At 43.3% G+C, this 17,381-nt stretch overlaps 1 protein-coding gene across 7 annotated transcripts in view; it reads left to right on the top strand.

Annotated features, from left to right (window-relative positions):
• ANK3 (ankyrin 3) overlaps window positions 1-17,381 on the top strand; it is a 333,783-nt gene that overhangs the window by 306,411 nt on the left and 9,991 nt on the right. For 2 of the 7 annotated variants that reach the window (XM_083149133.1, XM_083149134.1), the window contains 5 exons: window positions 168-242; window positions 1,838-1,969; window positions 2,306-2,452; window positions 5,193-5,856; window positions 6,763-7,105. In XM_083149133.1, coding sequence (XP_083005259.1) covers window positions 168-242; window positions 1,838-1,969; window positions 2,306-2,452; window positions 5,193-5,856; window positions 6,763-7,105 — 1,361 coding nt within the window. Of the gene's footprint in view, window positions 1-167; window positions 243-1,837; window positions 1,979-2,305; window positions 2,453-5,192; window positions 5,857-6,762; window positions 7,106-10,827; window positions 10,957-17,381 lie in introns of all 7 variants that reach the window. The other 5 variants (XM_083149129.1, XM_083149128.1, XM_083149130.1 and 2 more) reach the window with 3 other exon arrangements.

Genomic DNA, 17,381 nt, shown 5'->3' with positions numbered 1-17,381 from the left:
CAGTTACTGTGCTCACATACTTAGACTTGTACTCTCCACACATACAAAAGTACAAGCTGTAATAGTCCACCTTTTCTTTTCAGATTACACACTAGACAACCTTAACAATCCAATACATATTGGTCAAGTGACAAAAAGTTGGTAAATTGATCCTTTGTAAATTTCAGGTCCGCAAAGTCCATGTGAGCGCACTGATATAAGGATGGCGATTGTTGCTGATCATTTGGGACTCAGTTGGACAGGTATGAGAATGTTCTTTTCTTTTTTTTTATAAACTGTTTTTATTGAGATTTCGACTATGTTCTTTTAACTCGTTTTTAAATTTGTAGAAGTTTACAGATCATACACAAAGACACAACTTTGTTCCAATGTTAACTTAAGAGTATTTTTATCCTAGAACAACTAAAGTGTATAATATTTACAAGGCTTTGCCACTTCTCATGTAATGGTGCCATGTTGGCTGTTCTGAATGACACTACTCCAATGGGACAATGTTGGATGTTCTGAATGACACTACTCCAACGGGACAATTTGTCCCTTCATCTGACTTAGTTGCAGGTTCTCGGTTAGTTTTTATGTATTATAATATTACAACCATGAGATGAGGTTCTCCAGTAAGCCTCCAACCTCATATGGATGAAAATGAGTGGATAGGATGATTTATGGCTACATAATGAGTACCATTTTAAATTGAAAAATTATTTTCACTGATTTTCAATTCATGAGCCCGTCATAATATTTATATAATCATGAGGATGATTATGAATAATGTTATCTGTGATTCCTTGGAATGTTATTTTTTTGTAATTGCATACTGTTTGTAAAGGGCTAATGCAAAAGTCAGGGACAAACACAGGATTTTCACAGGCGGGTTTCCTGTATATATATATTTAGAGAGAGAGAGAACGCCAAATTGGTAAAATCAATTGTTTTTATATAAAACACGTTACATATGCTCACATACATGTAAGTATCAGATTGTCAGCTTGCCAGCAAGACACGAACATCACGGGCGGAATATCTGTCCCAAGTGGTTCCCGAATATCACTTCTCCGCGTGCACTGCCCAAAGGAATGGAAGTAGTCACTGTCAGGAACAGAGGTGGTGTCAGCTGGTAGTCTGAAAAGTACTCTTTTGCGTTACCATGTCAAGCCACGCCCAACACATTTCATCTAGGTACGAAGTCTGTACCTGGATGAAACGTGTTGGCCATGGCTTGACATGGTACCGTGGTCACTATTTAGTGACCCATATAGGTCTGTTCAAACAAACACACATAGAGTGACAATATAGTCAATTTATTAAAAGTCAGAATGAAATTCTTCATATTCAGTAGAACAGTGTTACAGTTGTACAAAGACCAACGCATTTCATCAAAATGACTTCATCAGGGGTAAAATTTAATTGTAACTTGATGTTATGTGAGGTAATTAGGTGGCCTTAGTGTGTGCCACATGAAACCAACGATTCAGGAGTGGTTCCTCCTTTAGATGATTCTAATGTACAATAAATAGTTTTGAGTGCTTATACACTCTAAAAGGAAATAATACAATTGTACCTTACAACAATTTTGAAAAGGGAGAACTCTTATGGGTTCAAGCGATCATAAGCAACTACGGTAGATGAATCCACAGATAGTGTGTGCTGGGAAAGCCTCTATAAGCATTCTTATGGAGGCTTTACCAGAATTGCCATTTAGGGCCCCCTATAATTGTGGTGCCCTAGGGCAGCTGCCCAGTAAGCCCATGCGTTAAGATGGCCCTGCCCCCAGAAGAACCATAATTGACCTTTGAAATGTCTGCTGTCTATCGCTAAAGCCCGTTTCTGCCTTTTTCAGAACTGGCGAGAGAACTAAACTTTTCAGTTGATGAAATTAATCAGATACGTGTTGAAAACCCAAATTCCCTGACTACACAAAGCTTTATATTGTTAAAGAAATGGGTTATGAGAGACGGAAAGAATGCAACAAGTGAGTATTGTACGTATGTATTTTTTATATGTACTTTATATTTTATATACTGTAATATATATGGTATAATGTACACTGTATTGTAAATTCTAATGATATATATATATATATCTTCATTTATGTATACAGAATATTACAAACATTTCACAAAGCAAACATAATCGTAGTGTATAAATATGGGCATTTGGGACACTAGCTGCACTCCCCCCCCAACGGAAATATAACCCATGAGATGCAAACTGACCATACTAGCTATATAATTAGGCATATACTTGTTTTTCTGAATTGCTTATCTAATGTTTGATTTTGATTAACATATGTTCTTTGCATTTTTAGCTGATGCCTTAACCAATGTCCTGACAAAAATCAATCGAATAGATATTGTGACATTGCTGGAGGGTCCAATTTTCGACTATGGCAACATTAGCGGCACCAGAAGTTTTGCAGATGACAACAATGTGTTCGGTGACCCCACTGTTGATGGTAAACATGTACATTGCACACTGTTTATAGATATAAGATAATGCATGTAAATAGATTAGCTGATGTCATTATAAAGGCGTTGGGGAAGCATGCTGAGGAACAGCTAGGATCCAAATATGAGAATCCACCAAAGCATATGCAGACACTGGGCAATGATATGTCCTCTGGTTTCATTGAGAGGACAGTATACAGCATAGATCCCTATCACAGGGATGGGAAACCTTCCACCCTCCAACTATTGTTGAACTATACATCCCAGCACGCCCTGCAACAGTTCTAGCATGCCCAAATAGCAAAACAGTAGCAGGGCATGTTGGGATGTGTTGTTCAACAACAGCTGGAGGTTCCCCATCCCTGCCCTATCAGATGAAAATAATTTCATTGCTCCTGTGTCAATGCCACCAGTACAATGAGTTACAATGGATATAATTAAGTATTAGATAAATATTAGCTTTAGTGCAAGTCCACTAAGATATATAGTCTACAGGGCGCATACATCTGTCTCTCTCTCTCTCTCTCTCTCTCTCTCTTTTACCCCTTTTACACCAGACTAGATAACCTGGGTTTTTGCACAGGTGCGCGCAAAAACCTGAGTTTGCGGGTGGTGTAAACGCTCCCATTTGAAATGACTCGGATCATGAGACCTGGCATTTCAACCCGGTTAGCAAGCAGGGTTGAACACGGATTCAACATGGAGTCAACACAGCTTGCTGTGTAGTGTAAACAGGTAACCCGGGTCGGAGGGACCAGTGCACTGCAATGCAATAGCCTGTGCTGAGAGATGCTTTCAACTGCCATTATCATCCACCCAGCATTATGCCAGGTGAGGAGGAGGGTGGTGTAAAATTAGTCACATCCAGGTTGCACCCAGGTTGGAGCTGGTTCTAAAATCCCAGGTGCGAGCCGGCTTGATGGTGTAAAAGGGTTGTTTGTTACTGCAGAAGCACCAGCATGGCCTGTATAGCAGTTATAGGAGGCTTTCTATTTCCAGAGCCCTCTGCATGCACATCAGCAAACAGCACTCCTATAGGATTATCCAGCAGCCTCAGTGCAGATTTAAACCTTAGCTAGGCTATGTCACTCTATAAAATCGTTTCGGATATGAATATGATATTGATTGTGGCTGTGTGCTCCCTATGACTAGAGGTCTTCATGTTATCATGCTTATCCTAAAACCATGCATTTGAAACGCACTGCCTATTTTGGAGGATCATTTTGTTTCCTTAGATATCCTGTTTGCACCAATCTCTGCATTTCCTTATGATTGGGCACTGCTTGTTCCTGTCTCTCCTCTGAATCTTTAACACCTCATCAAGACCAGACCACATCTACTGCTCTCTCTGACTAAAACAGTTGGTTCATAATCCTGCAATGAAGACATGTTTACTGTCGGGCTGTGAAGAACGTTAAAACTGAAGACTGAATTCACAAAATGTCCAAGCTTAGAACCCCAATATAGATAGGGTTTTAGGGAGCGCCTCTGTAAACTGATCACTTCAATAGATTCAAAATAACTTTATTAACTCCTCGGTCTTCCTCACACTGGTAAACTTCACCTTTTGGTAAACTTAAATTTTCTCTTCGGAAAACTTTAGTTAGCAAATGATGATTTAAATGAACATCTGCTTACAAGCAGATAATTCCTGAACATGGGTGAATGACGTGAGCTTTTTCTGTGTTACTCAGCGACAGTAAGATTCCAGAATTGAAAGCAGCATACGGTAAATTTTAATATCGTTTTACCACATATGGTGCAATCCCTTCTTTTATTTTCTAAAGGCCTTGCCATAATAGAGTGTCAAAATGGAGCAGGGAAATGATAAACAGCCAGTTGGAGAAATGTCCATGACACCATGCTTGTCTCTGTCAAACTGTACACATTGGTTTCTCCTTTAAGGAGTGACATTTGTCCCAGGCTGCTCCGCAGAGAAATTGTGGTTCCAACAAAGGCGGTAATAGAGTATTTAGATAAAGACGTGTCCAAAGTTGGGCATGACCTAGGAATAAAATAGTCACACTGGCATTAAAGTTTTTCTAGTTCCAGTGTTCCAGAAAACACACTCTATTAGTTTGGTTTCTGTGGCACTTAAAAAAGGTCCAGGAAACAGTAGTGTGAAGCATCAATCTGGGGATATTGTAGCATCCATTTTTTGCTGTCCATCCATTGCATAGCATGACTCTCATCATTGTTAATCTGTGTATGTGTTTTATTGATTATTTTGTTTTCTTTTCCTTTTCTCCCGGTCAGTTTTTCTGATCTTACCCATGTCCACGAACTCTCTTCACTCTCCGAGGTCACCTTACACATCACATTCTACTCACCCACTTGTCCTTCCCATGCCTGATATATTCCTATAGCTGGGCTTTTCCTGTGCCTCCCTGTCACATCCTCTTAGATATAGCTTCCCCCCCCCCAAATGCTGTATGGTAGGGTTACACTACTGGCAGCTTCTAATGTCACTGGGAGGATTTACAGTTTCCAGAGACACTGGAATATTTTGACAAATTGAAAAAAGTGTATTAATTAATATGAACGTTAGAAACTGAGTATATGTGAAACCATCCAGAATGCAAATTGTGTAGCGTTACCGCTGTTCCAGTTCAAAACTTTTCATTGAAGCATATTTCATACTCATTATATCTTTTCATATCACTTTGCATGCATTGTATTATTATTATTTTGCCATCTTTGATGTTTCATAATCCATTTCATTCAGGCGAAGTGTACTGTTTTCTTCAGGTTATCCAACTATTCAAGTGGAACTGGAAACTCCCACTGGTTTGCGTTATGTGCCTCCCACCCCACTCCACCAGGATGATTTCTTTAGCGATAACTCTAGCGTAGAGTCACCCCTTAGAACTCCCAGTAGACTGAGTGATGTGTTAGTAACCGCACATGGAATTGGAGATATGTCAGCCGCTCCACCTGTAGTGGCAGCTGAAGACACAACGTTAGATGACAGCAGGTATTTAATTCACAGTCCCGATGCTTCCTTTGAAATGGCCGTTCATCGGGTGAAATTTGAAGACTATAAATTGTACAAAGAACCACAAAATGAGGGTAGCTACATCCAGGTTGAAAAATCTGTTCCGCACAAAGAACAAAAACGGAGTCAAAGAGGAGAGGACTCTGAGAAGCATGAGCGAGAAGCGTCTGGTCCTGAAGAGGAAGAAATGACGGAAGAGAGGCTTAAATTACTGTTTAAGCATCTTCATCTTGAGGAGGTTGAGTCAGAGGAGATGACTGAGGAGAAGGTGCAAGCCATCCTCAAAAATGTTCAACAAGCAGAACAAGAAATGTCTTCATTTGCAGGTTGGCACACAGAAGCATCCAGCACTCATGTGGAACAATCAGCACCAGAGCGGAAACTCAACAGTGATCTGATGGAGAGATTGGATGACAGGTATGTGACCGCCTATTGCTTGTGTAATAAATAATTATTTGCATTAATGTATGTGCAAAATAAATCCAGCATTAAACCATAGCGGCTCCAGAGGTGGTGCTGCAGCACAGTCCATAATTCAAATAGGGAGACACACCAACTGCCACTCCAAACACTGCCAAACATTGCCAACCGGGACTTGTTGGCAGTTAGTCTGGCTCCCCTATTTGAATTTTGGACTGTGCTGCAACCCCACCTCTAAAGCGACCACTTGTACAGTGAGTAATTAAAGGAGATTCTATTAGAAATTACAGTTTACAAAGGTGGGAAAGGATAGTGCTAGAATAGTTGCATGTGGGAGCTGCTAACTGGTCCTGAATATTTTGATTAATAATAAAAAAAAATGAATTCTAGGGTGTCCTCATCATTATGGCTGAAGTTTTTGTGTTTATTGTTTCTTCTAATTTAATTTGTTGGTGCACTGTGGTACCACCCTTTGTTCAGATGTGTCCTCATAAATTATTGCTGCAGTCACATGGCGTACTAAGGCTAGTAGTATGATATATCTGCACCTTTTCAGTCAGTGATAGGTTGCTGTTTCTGTATTGATGCCTGCCAAATAAGCATCCCCCCTATTACTGTGTCAGACCTCGTGAAAGGTATAGAGGTAAAAATCAAATCCAAAGGCAGTATTTGTCTAAAAAGGCATCTTTCTACCTCCAAAATGCACGAAATTGCCACTGGGCAGAGGTTCCCTTATTATTACTCAAATCCCGTAGTTCAGCCAACAGAGAAACATTGATGTCCTTGTATCTGACTAATACCGTGTGATGCGCTGGATTTACTAGAACATTATACAAATATATAAATAGCGAGGTGACATTTTTTAATAAGCAATTAGCTTTAATTATGTTCTGTATTTTGCAGCCACGAGTCCATTACCTCATATCTTAAGGGAGAAGTAGGAAGACTGGGATCTAACGTTAGTCCTTCTGAGTCACTTACAGAAGGTAAGACTGGCACCAGGGCTCCAGAGGCAGATCCTGTGAAATCCAATGAGAGACAGAAACCAAAAACACTACAAGGACTCAATGGAAAGGGGGAACAGACGTCACCATTAACAGTACGTCAGAAGTCACCAGAGAAGGCCACCAAGGCTGTAATAGGAGAGCATAAGAGCTCTCTACCTGTTAGTGCAAAAAGGACTGGCTTGGAAGAAGGAAAGTCCAGGCCAACGACCCATGCAGAGGAGGGAGCATCTGTTGAAAAGGTATAGTTACAGCTACTTGCGCAGTGGCTATTGTGTACTGACTTCATATTTTGGTGTCTTACTACTTTCAGTCTCATGGATGTACCTGTTTAATGACAACCTATTTTTTTTCTTACTGCGCACACACTCTTATAGTAGCTGAACATCGACTAATAGTTATCCAAAAGAAATGTCTAAAATGGGTCATTTTGGAATAGTTAAAAAGTTCAAGAAATACATTGTAATGATTGAGACCAGTTGATGGAAAGCATGATGGTGATTTCCAATAAATCTACTATGTGCAATGATTATAGACATGCTGATACAAGATGGTACCTCTGACCTTTAGAGGAGAAGATCCAGCAATGTCTGGCCTCTGGGGTGGGCGGTTTGCACGTCCACATGGGTGCCACAAGCTGCCCGATGGTGGGTAAGAGTTCCAGTGGTGTGTCCAGGATGCAGCTCCGATCACTATTGCAGCAGGAGTCATCTACTGCCTGCAATTACCATAAATTCCAAGTAAGCAGCAGTGATAGCAACTCCAACCACATCCGAATCCATCCAATTCAAAGTGATTTGATTCCTGGCTATGTCAATGTTTATTAGTGGCTGCTTGGGTAGTATATTTACAGAAGGTTTATCCACCTTGGCAAAGTACAGTGGTAGATGTAGTTGTTTCCATAATTATACCCATTAATAATACATACAATTAATAACAGATAAGAGAGCATATATAAAAAATGTAGCAAATGTTTTAATCATACAAATTTATAGCAAATTAAAACTACCCCACTTAAATACATCCATGTCTAAAAGTTTAATTAAAACTGCATTGGCCTTTAGCAGGGATAGCCATCTCCAGTCCTCGAGAGCTACCAACAGTTAATGTTTTCCAGGTCTCCTCACAGAATCACAAGTGAAGTCATTAGCTCCACCTGTGGATCATTTATAATGTGTCAGTAAGTAATGAGTACACCTGTGCCCCAGCTCGGTGATCTACAAAACGTGAACTGTTGGAAGCTCTTGAAGGGCTGGAGTTGGCTACCCCTGGCCTATAGCAACAAATGAGTTCGACAAAATAAAAATAAATATCAGCATTGGGTAATGCCGTAACTAGATATTTTGGTGCCCCCATACTCAAAATAGGACTAGTACCTGCAGAAGGAGTGCATCAAAAATGTAGGGGCACAACTTCATGGTGGAAGAGACATGGCCACATAAAAGTACCAATTTACAATACACCAGACAGTAGTGTCTGTTATTCACATTACACCACACAGTAGTGCCACTTGTACACATTACACCAGGTAGAGCCCCTGATGCACTTTGCACCAGGTACTGCCCCTTAGACACACTGCACCAGGTATGTCCCCTTAGACACACTTCCCCATGTATGTGAATGTGTGTATATGTACGAATGTACGGAGCAAGACAGATGTTGGCGTGAACAACTTCAGATACTGACGTTGCTGTTCGGCCATTTTCACTGGCTGGTAACTAGTATGAAAAATGTAAAATTTTATGTAATGGCATGAACTATATTTCTGAAAACTTTATATACCTTTAAATGAGAAAGTTCCATGTTTATTATGCCACTTGTGATGTATTTCTTTTTGTAATGTTACAGTGCTGTTAATATTATTAAAGTAAAATGCAAAGGTTTTTAAGAGGATCGAACGATTTTCTAAACCGTTCTAGTTCTTTTTGTGGTACAATAAGCAGGAATACTTTCCATATCTGTAGCCATATTTTAAGAAATTTGTGTTACTGAATTGGTCTGATGCTCAGAACATTGCTTTCATAATGTTGCGGAAAGTTCAGAAGACTCCCCAACTCTAGTGAGTTCCCTAAGACTCTGAGGAGAGTAACCTGCCCTCCTGGATGATTGCACCCACTTCCTCAGCATCATTATAACCGCACTGTGTGATGCTGAAGATAATTGCATATTGCAATCGGGGGCACAGCAGCAGCAGTTGGAGTTGTGTTACCACACTTCCGCACTCTAGCACCTGGAATTTTATGTCCCTGAGGGTAGAAGCAAAAACTAGTTAAATATGCTGAGTGTTTAATAGAGTTGCACTGGATGCACTCTGAAATGGTCTGCTCTTCATTACTGAATTAAAATGGTTTTGCGTCTTAAAACTTTTTTTAAGCCTTATAGACAAATGTGTTAATAAAAAGAGATAAGCCTGGTTTCAAAGCTTCTTCCTGTCAAAAGGTCATCGTCGGTTAGCTGCATTGCGGACCTAGTGGTAAGTTATCTGTTGCCGCTCCTGTCCAGAAGGGGGCAGAATTGCAGATGAAGGAAGCAATTACCAAATGGCAAGGGATTCAGGCACGTTGGGGGGTTGCTTTTCTAGAAAGCTGCTGCTAGGGGAAGAGTAAGTCAATGACATGTACATAGCTTGTTGTTGAAGGTTTAGGGCAAAATGGAATAGAAGTAGACGCATGAATTTTGTATGGCTTGTCCCTCTATTTAGCAGTATAGAATGAACGGTCCTCGAACAGAGTTCCACATAAATGCGTAATCAATTTAAGCACATGCAATGTAAAGGTCTCACCACTGGAGGAATCATATGGGGATGTTTTTTTTAGCTTAAAGTCCAATTGTCCACTTGACCCATCTAGTCTGCCCCTTTTTTAACCATATTCTTACCTCAAACTCTATTTTATCCTTATTCATTTTTAAGGATTGTTAATTTACAGGTTCTGGTCTTTTTCACCTACTTTTTATTTCTACCTGGAAATACTAGTGACTTTATCTACAGATGAAGTTTCATAGGCATTCACCTTATCACCATACGAGGAGAGTTGTAATAGTCCTGGCACTGTGTTCTGGACACACAGTCAGCTAGACAAATCCTTATTGGATCATATAAATATTTCTATACGCAGTTTGCCAAGTGTACAGTGGGTATATAGTTACATTTTAGCCCAACGCTGTTCAGATACATGGGCAGTTTATGTAATTAATTCCGCTATATTCACATACCTCCCAACATCACCTGTGTTAAAACACCATTCGTATCCATTAACTTGTTTAAAACAGATGATGGTAATCATAAACAGGGCCGCCATTTGGGTCATGGGCCTAATCACTGGCAGCATGGCCACCTCTCCCATTTAGGTCACGCCCCCAAAATGTTTAAGGGGTGAAAAAACACTCTAAAGTCGAGGGGGGGACTGTTATTGTGTCCTCCACCCCCTCAGCAGCAGCAGCACACCTACAACATGCTATAAGTGAGACGCTCATGCTGAGCCTGCTGTCAGCACAGCACATGCTGTAGAGCTGTGTGCTGCTGCCTGGGAGGGACAGAGGGGGAAAGGGGGGGCGGAGGTGGGTCGGACCAGGGCACCCGCCGGGCCCCTCCAGCAAGCCCGGGCCCGGGTATTTAGTACTGCCCCCCCCTCCCCCTCTCGGCGGCCCTGATCATAAATTAAAAGGGAAGTCAGAAACAGAGCATTGTGTCCCTCCCAGAATCGGCCATGTTGGGAGGTATGTATTTGGGTAGGCTGGATAACCTAGCTACAGTAAGCTGTTCTATAAGCTGGATATTAGGCTGTAGATGTTAAAATAACCACATTTGCTGTTTTGACCACTTAAATATCTTATCTGATAACCTCCCCCCCCCCCCCCCCCCCCAAAAAAAAAAAAAAAAAAAATAGTAACAATAATAATATTTAAGTAGTAATCGCTACATATCCTTCATGTTTCATAGATAAAACTTTTTTTTTCTTTTAAGTCTACTGGTAAAACTTGCCTAAAATGCATTTATCAGGATTCTAGTGACAGTGAATATGAGAGTGAGTCCAGCACAGATGAGGAACGAAGGGTCACAACGAAAATTACTCGGCGGCGCTTGATTTACAAGGTATCGCGTATGGCTGACTAACTGCAGAGGCTACAGCATGGACTTTCTTTTGTCATGGCTTTGACATTTGCTATTTAAAACTGTTTTACATACTAAGCATGTTTATTAAATGGCCTTATATTAATGTAATCATTGTTTTTTCATGTCCTAAATTTATACTATGTAAACAAAAGTGATTGGACAAACACGTGTTTGAGTAAGTATGAAATTGTTCAGATCAGATGGACATATTTAGGTTGGGAGACTTACCTATCTTGCTGGTCCCGGCGGCTCTGTTCTTCTGCTGATGACCAACACAAAATGTCCGCCCCATATAGCACACAGTTCTCTGAAACTGTCTGCTGTATGGGGGCAGCCATTTTGTGGTGGTCCTCAGCAGAAGAACGGAGCCGCCGGGACCAGCGCGATAGGTAAGGCTGTGGGGGATTGGGGGGGGGGGTTTGCATAGGCGGCGGGGCGGCAGGGCAGGGGGGTAGGGGTGCTTGGCAGGGGGGGGGGCGCCCATAACGTAGCTACGCCACTGCTAATAGGCTTAGGGCGTCAGAATGCTTATTACCCATCACCTGTCCCAATGTACAGTGGGGGCTAATGTTCTTAAAGTTACTGCCGGATGGCTGTGCCAATGTAACTGACTGCTGAAACCCTTACTTTATGTACATTTGGCTTTAGGTCATCTGGGCAGCCTAAAGCCAAAGGGGGGGATTCTCTAATATCGCCGGCACTGGCAGAGTTAATAATCGCATATGCAGTAACATACTGTATGCAATTATTAACGCAAAACGCATGGCTGGCGATGTGCTGCGGGTCTCCCCTCCCTCCCTGAACCCTTACCCGGCTGTGTGAGGGCTCCTTTTCCTCCTCTCTGCACCCGGAAGCTGTGCAGGGAGGAGGAGATCACTGGTCCGGGCAGCACAGCAGGAGGCTGCCCGGACACAGGTGAAGGTGGGCATCGCGGATCGGCGGGGGGGTGCGCGGGGCGGTGGGGGCCGCGAAAGGAAGCCCATAGGCTTCCATGGGGTTATGCCATATAGAACTGGCTTAACCCCCCACAGCGAAGCCCCAGAGGGGCTTCCCATGTTTTTTTTTAAATTTAACTAAACTTTCACAATCACATAATTCATAATTTTTCATAATTCCTGACTTTTGCTAGAAATTCGCACCCTATTATATTTGAGATTTTGTTATGATTTTTTAGACCCCTAAATCGCACCCTATTACATCTTGCCCCAGATCTTAACCCCATTTAGAATGTCTGGGGTGAATTAAAGTGACCAGGGCATTCTAGTCCGGATCGACCTTCTTCAATGTCATAGTTGGTCATTGTACTTAAGGGGGAATGGCAAAACATGCAGCCTGCTGTTGTCCAGGAACTGATGGGTGTCTGCAGTAAGTGCTGATGTCTGATGTCTACAAAGTTCCATTAATCTCTTGAATGTCAGTGTCCAATCACTTTTGTCTACATAGTGTATAATACAAAGTGTATAATATATAATTAGTTGCCGACCTACCTGGCATAGTGTATTGCTAGTATTAAAACAAACTTTCCCATCACCTAAATGCCAGGGCACAGAAGAGATTTAGTTACGCAGGTGCTGACATTCAAAATTCAACTGAATATTAACAAATTATTATAATATAATGAATAATAAGACAATTTAAGCTTGCCGTTCTCATTGGTTATTACAGTAAAAAAAATGCTGGCACATGTGAGCAGCTGATAGGACATGTGAGCAGCTGACAGCACATGTGAGCAGCTGATAGGACATCACACAAATGGGTTTATTTACTAAGCCTTGGATAGAGATAAACTACCTGCCATATCTCTATGGCTGTGAGGTTAGAATAGTGAAACAGGTTTCTATAATTATGGTATATTTGATTCTGGACTTTGCTGCAGAGGGCGACCAGTTCCACTCTCCCTATTTCATTGGAGAGGCTGTAACTAACTGGCACATGCCATGCCACATGCCATGTAGATTGTAACCTTTATTCCGAATTGAGTCATAATTATGGTCGGGAGGTTCCATAAACCCCCCGGAAGGGTGGGCACACCTCCTGCATTTTGCGGAGCCACCGCATCAGCCCCTGCACCCGCTCCCTGCGCCGGTCAAATACTGGCATTCGCGGCTCTTTGGGAGGGGGTGGAGCTTAAATGACGTGAATCGCTTCATTTAGTACCACCCCCTCCCCGAAGAGCATTCAAAAGCATAATTTACAGGGGTGGGGCAGGGCTTAATGAGGGCAGGGCTTAATGAAGACAATCCCCACCCCCCGAAAAGCTGCAGAGAGTCACCTCTCCGGACTTCTCCTGGAGAGGAGACTCTTGAGGTAGGCAAGTATGAATTGAGTATATTTCGCACGTTTTATATTTATTAGCATGGTCAGTATATAAACATTGGGCCTGATTCAGAATTGATCGCCGATGTACGATTCAATTGTGTAATGACTGCGCATGAGTACAGATTGAAACATGCATGTGTGAGCCAAAGTAGCATAAAAAATATCTAATCGCAATCCCCTCGCAATATGCCGGACAGGAAGTCGGTGTTTGGGAGTGGCAACATCCCATTTTCTGTGAGTGTCAGAAAAAAACTCAGACGTGCCCAAGCATTTTAAGTGAGGGTCTGTGACGTCAGCACCCGCCTCCATCGGACTGTCTCTATCACAGAGTTGTGGAAGGGTCAGACTTACTCACATTTGCACAGACTGCAAACCTGTGAATTGCGTATATGGATATGCGACAGGATACCGGATAATGACATTTTTTACAATGTATCGGCAGGTTTGCACAGGGCAGGTTTTCTTTCTGTCTGGGCAGTGGCTAGCTAATCACACTCATCTGCAAATTTGCAGATGATCAATCAGGTCTGAATCAGGCCCATTGAAAGCAGCTGATGTCACACAAATCCACTGATGTACACAGCATACAGTATGCAAACCTTTAATCCGTTAATACTAATATTGTGAATAAAGGGTGCTAAGCATACATGGTTTGTGCCTATCATTCACACACAGTGTAGGAATACATTATCTAGGTGTTTGGCTTATTAAGTAAGAACTAGTGACATTCCTCAGTGATGTCACCAGCTCAGGTCCACGGAGAGGGGGCGGGGTTTTGAGTCAGCCGCCTTGTTCCCGTCCCCCGGCCATGAGATTTGGCTGGCCTCTCCGGGCTTCTCCCGGAGAGGCAAATGTAAAAGTCAGCAAGTATGACATATATTCCACAACACTTTACAGAAATTATTTTGCACATTTACATTAGTCCTTGTCACAGTGGAGATTACATCTAGAGCCCTACCACACACACATGCTAGGGTTATTTTCTTCTGGAGCCAATTAACCTACCAGTATATTTTTGGTTTGTGGGAGGAAACCAGAGTACCCAGAGAAAACCCATGCAAGTTTGGGCAGAACATACAAATTCTGCACAGTTAGAGCCATGGTGTGAATCAAACCCAGGACCTCAGCGCTGTGATGCAGTAACTATTACACGATCCATACTAATATCACTATGGCCAGGGGCGTAACTACAACTATGAGGGTCCCATAGCAACATTTTGAAAGCCACATTGCCACTAGTGCTTGGTGTGCACATACCTTCTCAAGAGAGTGTTGGGAAAGAGAGAGGATTAAGAAAGGGGTGGACAGGTGGTAAGAGGGGGCAACATGATAAATGAGGGAAAGAGAGGAGCAAGACATAGGGTGTCACAGAGAAAGAGGGGATCAAGAGAGTGAGTGTAATGTAGAGAAAGGAGGAGAGACGGGGGAGAGAGGGGAAGAGAGAGAAGTGTGTGGAAAGAAGTGGGGAGAGAGGAGAAAGAGAAACTAAGAGCAGGGAAAGAAAAGGAGAGAGGTGAGGTGGAGTGAGAGAGTGTTGAAAGAAAGAGGGGCTGCACAGGGAAAAGAGAGAAGGGGAGAGAGAAAGAGGGCACAGGAGGAAGAGAGAACAGGAGAGAGGGGGCAGAGGTAGAGAAAGCAAGGGAGAGCAAAAGAAGGGTGGCAAGAGGAAGATAAACCAGGGGAGATAGAGGGCTCAGGGGGAGAGAGAGCAAAGGAAAGAGAAGGGGGGAGAGAGAGCAAATGAAATAGAAAGGGGGGGGGGGCAGGGGGAAGAGAGAGACCATGTGGGCAGGAGGGGAGAGAAAGAGGGATGGCAGGAGGAAGAGAGACCAAGGGAAAGAGGACAGGGGGGAGTGGTAGAGAAAGAGAGGTACAGTAGCGGGAAAGAGAAAGTACAGGATAGACAAAAACAGAAAAGAGGATGAGGAGAGATTGAAAAAAGAGGGGAGTGAAGATAGATGAGACAGGGATAAAGGAACTGAGACAGAGGGGGAGGAGGAAATGAGAGGAGCAGTGAGAGAGGGGAAGGTGGGTGAGAGAGGTGGAGGGGGTAAGAGAGGGGGAGAGGGGATGGGGAGAAAGTGAAGGTGGGGTGTGAGAGAGAGGGAGTGAGTAAGAGAGATGAGATATTGTGATGTGAGGTGAGATGGGTTTTATACAGTTGACAGGCATCACTTTGATCCCCCCAAAATACAAGCGGTGCTGTGCAGGGCTACTTCTCACCTGCCTCGGAAGTAGCAGATCTCCTCTGCTCCAGCAGGCTCTGGCAGTGGTGTCGTCACGCATCGGCTCCAGCAGGCAGGTGGTGGGTGTCCTGTGTCCAGATCCCAGAAGTGGTAGTGTCTTGTGCTCCAGGGCCTAAAGTTGCAGTGGGAGTCTTGCTGCGATGGGTCCAGCCCCGCAGGGTCTCCTGTGCACAGCGCCGCAAGTTGCAGTAGCAGGTTTCTTGTGCTGCGCTTTGGTACACGACGGTCTCCTGTGCCACGCGCCAGCAAGTGTCCTGTCCCCCGGGCTGGAAGTGGCAGTGGAGTGTGTGTGGGGATCCTGGCGCACAAGGCAGGGTCTTCTGTGCCTGGTGCCGGAGTGTGTCCTGTGCCCCGGGGTCAGAAGTGGCGGCGGTGGTTGCCCTGTGTTCCTGCGCCGGAGGGTACCCTATTGGCTCTAGCAGTCATGGGTGATGGGTGCGGGTCTGTGCCCTGGATCCTCATCTAGGTATCCGCTGAAGGGGTGGGAGGTGGCCGGGCACTAGATGTCAGCACAGCAAGAAATAAAAAGGGTGCAGGGGATCACCTGCTTGGCCCCCGGGCCCCCCAACCCGCTGGGCCCCATAACAGTTGCAACCCCTGCACCCTCTATACTTACGCCACTGACTATGGCTCTTATGCAGATCTGATCGCAGTACAAATTTGTTCTCAAAATTGGCAAAACCATGTGCACTGCAGGTGGGGCAGATGTAACGGGAATACGGGCCTACAGTAAGTGCTAAATTTTACCACAACACATTTATTTATTTATGGTTTCTTATATAGCACAGCATATTCCATTGCACTTTACAATTGGAGACAACAGTGATTAAACAAACTGGGTAGAAACAAACTAACATAGAGGTAGGAGGGCCCTGCTCGCAAGCTTACAATCTATAGATTGATATATATAGATATACATTGTTAGCACATAGCGTTCTATGCGTCTATCTATGCTGATAGTTTCACAGTTTTGATTGTCTCATAAAATGTGAAATGTATAAGAAGAAACGGTACTTATGTATTATCTGGGCTCCCATGTTAAATGCACCCCATTTTTTCATACCCCTACTATCCAACTACGCATGGAGTTGATTTTATATAGTGTGGCGAGCGCAGCGAGCCACCGTGCCCGAAGCGTGGCGAGCGGCCGCGGTCTCATAAGAAAAACGGGAGCCCAGATATTACATAAGTACCTGTGCACGCAACTAGCAGTGATCATTATCCTCCCAGCATTGTGGATAATAGGCTTGATCCAGAGATGTACGCAAATGTCTGTGCAGCCGCAATTCCGTATTATGCAAATGTTGCAGCCGTCTATATTTGTATTAAGACTCCCACTGGACGTGTCTCAGATCTGCTGTTTGTGTACAAAGATGCAACCATCAGACACACATCAGTCAATAGTTGAACTAGTCATGGCCACAGAAGTAGGACGCCAGAGCAACTTTAACTACAAATGGGATCTCTGTCGCAGACTGTGGAATACCCCTGAAATGGTATAGACATGCCTGTCTTTGGGTGCCCACCCCCTAACCTGTTACTGCCCACAAACTGTTCCCTAACTGCCAATCAATTTTCACATAAATCCACATTGCAAGCAGAATTGCAAGACCAATGCAGCACATGCATTCTCACTCCACTGCATCCTGTATCGACATTGCACCCATCCTTGAATCAGACACATTGTCAGTGTGTAGCAATTACCTCAGTCACCATGGAGATCGGTCATCATTAATTCAACCAACTGTTTAAGCTTGACTGTAAATTAGCAATGGTGCAGAATGAGCTCTGAGTGAGCAACGAAGACCATTATCATTCTATAGCAACTACCTGAACCAA

The sequence above is a fragment of the Crinia signifera genome, chromosome 6 (genome assembly GCF_055691185.1).
Source record: "Crinia signifera chromosome 6, ASM5569118v1, whole genome shotgun sequence".
NCBI classification, from domain to species: domain Eukaryota; kingdom Metazoa; phylum Chordata; class Amphibia; order Anura; family Myobatrachidae; genus Crinia; species Crinia signifera.
The sequence above is the reverse complement of the archived record's forward strand: the minus strand, read 5'-3'. Positions and strand labels throughout refer to the sequence as shown.